Raw genomic sequence first — 1,379 nt, 5'->3', positions numbered from 1 at the left:
TTAGTTAAAATTGTTATTACTTACCATCATGTTGTTCTAAATTCAGCTTTCTTTTTTAAGTGAATTAAATTTTAAAAATGTTATTTTTACGTGCAATTAAAATGTAGGGTCTGATGCTTTCGAACTTCAAAATGGAGACAAAACAAAAAAGGGATACGATTTGGCATATGTGGCTTATGTACCATGACCCACAATAGCAGAAAAAACCAAAAAATCCATAGTCAAAAGTCTTTTCTTTAGTGTTCTATTGGAGAAAGAAAGTCTCACAGGTTTGGAATGATATGAGGGTGAATAAGTGATGACAGAAATTTCATTTTTGGATGAACTGTCAGTTTAACCTCTCTTTCTCACTGATTCTTCTCTTCCTTAATCATTCCTTTCTCCCCAAGCAAATATTCTGTTATAGTAAGACAGTTTATGCAGTAAGTTGTAGGAACTGCTGTTTTATATGCTATCCTGTAGTGTGACCATCCTCTTGTAACTCAGGCTGGGATGTACCACGACACTCATATGGAGGATGGAACCTCATCCAAGGAAAACAGAATGATCTACAGTGACTCGATGCCTCGCAGAGTGGGAAGCTTTTACAGAGGTACCCAAAAATGTACTAGACATATTGTGAAATATTATTTATTAATATTATTTAATTAATTATTCTATTTTAATACATTTTCAAATCTAATTTATTCCTGTGATGGCAAAACTGAATTTCCAAAGCAGCCATTACTCCAGTTTTCAGTGTCAAAATAAATAACATTTATTTGAAATAGAAACCAATTGTAACATTATAAATGTCTTTACTGCCACTTTTGATATAATTAATGTGTCTTTCCTGAATAAAAGTATTATATTAAAAAAAGAATCCCCAAAAAAGCCCCAAACTTTTAAATGCTAGTGTATGTAAATACAGTACGTATTTATGTAATAATGTTTGACTTAAGCTTTGATATTCTAGCTTTTTTTTTTTTGTTCTGTCCTTTTGTGCAGTCCCCTCTCCTCGACCTGACAACTCGTTCCATGAGAGTGCCGGACAGAGTCGAGTCCCACCGGTGGCGGCGGAAAGCACAGCCATGACAAACCACCCCAAACGTCAGACCAATTTTGACCCCTGGTGAGAGAACACGCTTGTTAAGGCCCCTTGATCTAGACAAATTATTCCGTGTGCATCTACTTTGGCTGTAAGTTGATATGCTTTGTTAAGCTGGAAGTGACAGTAAATATATGGCTTCAAATGAAAAACTAGAACATCAAGGTAAAAATAAGTAGTGTCCTCGACAGTTTTGTATGAATAATAAAGCATGCCAACTTTACATTATCTCTAAATTTACTGGTGATAGACAGAAATATATTATAATTTTAGTTGAGCTTTTTTTTTTTTT

At 34.1% G+C, this 1,379-nt stretch overlaps 1 protein-coding gene across 1 annotated transcript in view; it reads left to right on the top strand.

The window, feature by feature from the left end:
• LOC107576008 (cyclin-dependent kinase-like 5) overlaps nt 1-1,379 on the top strand; it is a 56,286-nt gene that overhangs the window by 44,910 nt on the left and 9,997 nt on the right. Inside the window, exons 7-8 of the mRNA XM_016262296.1 lie at nt 487-592; nt 988-1,111. Of these exons, the coding sequence (XP_016117782.1) occupies nt 487-592; nt 988-1,111 (230 nt within the window). The remainder of the gene's footprint in view (nt 1-486; nt 593-987; nt 1,112-1,379) is intronic.

Source organism: Sinocyclocheilus grahami, unplaced genomic scaffold, assembly GCF_001515645.1.
Source record: "Sinocyclocheilus grahami isolate Dianchi unplaced genomic scaffold, SAMN03320097.WGS_v1.1 scaffold3109.1, whole genome shotgun sequence".
In the NCBI taxonomy this organism is placed as follows: Eukaryota; Metazoa; Chordata; class Actinopteri; order Cypriniformes; family Cyprinidae; genus Sinocyclocheilus; species Sinocyclocheilus grahami.
Note: the sequence above shows the minus strand (reverse complement) of the source record. Positions and strands in the feature narration are given on the sequence as shown.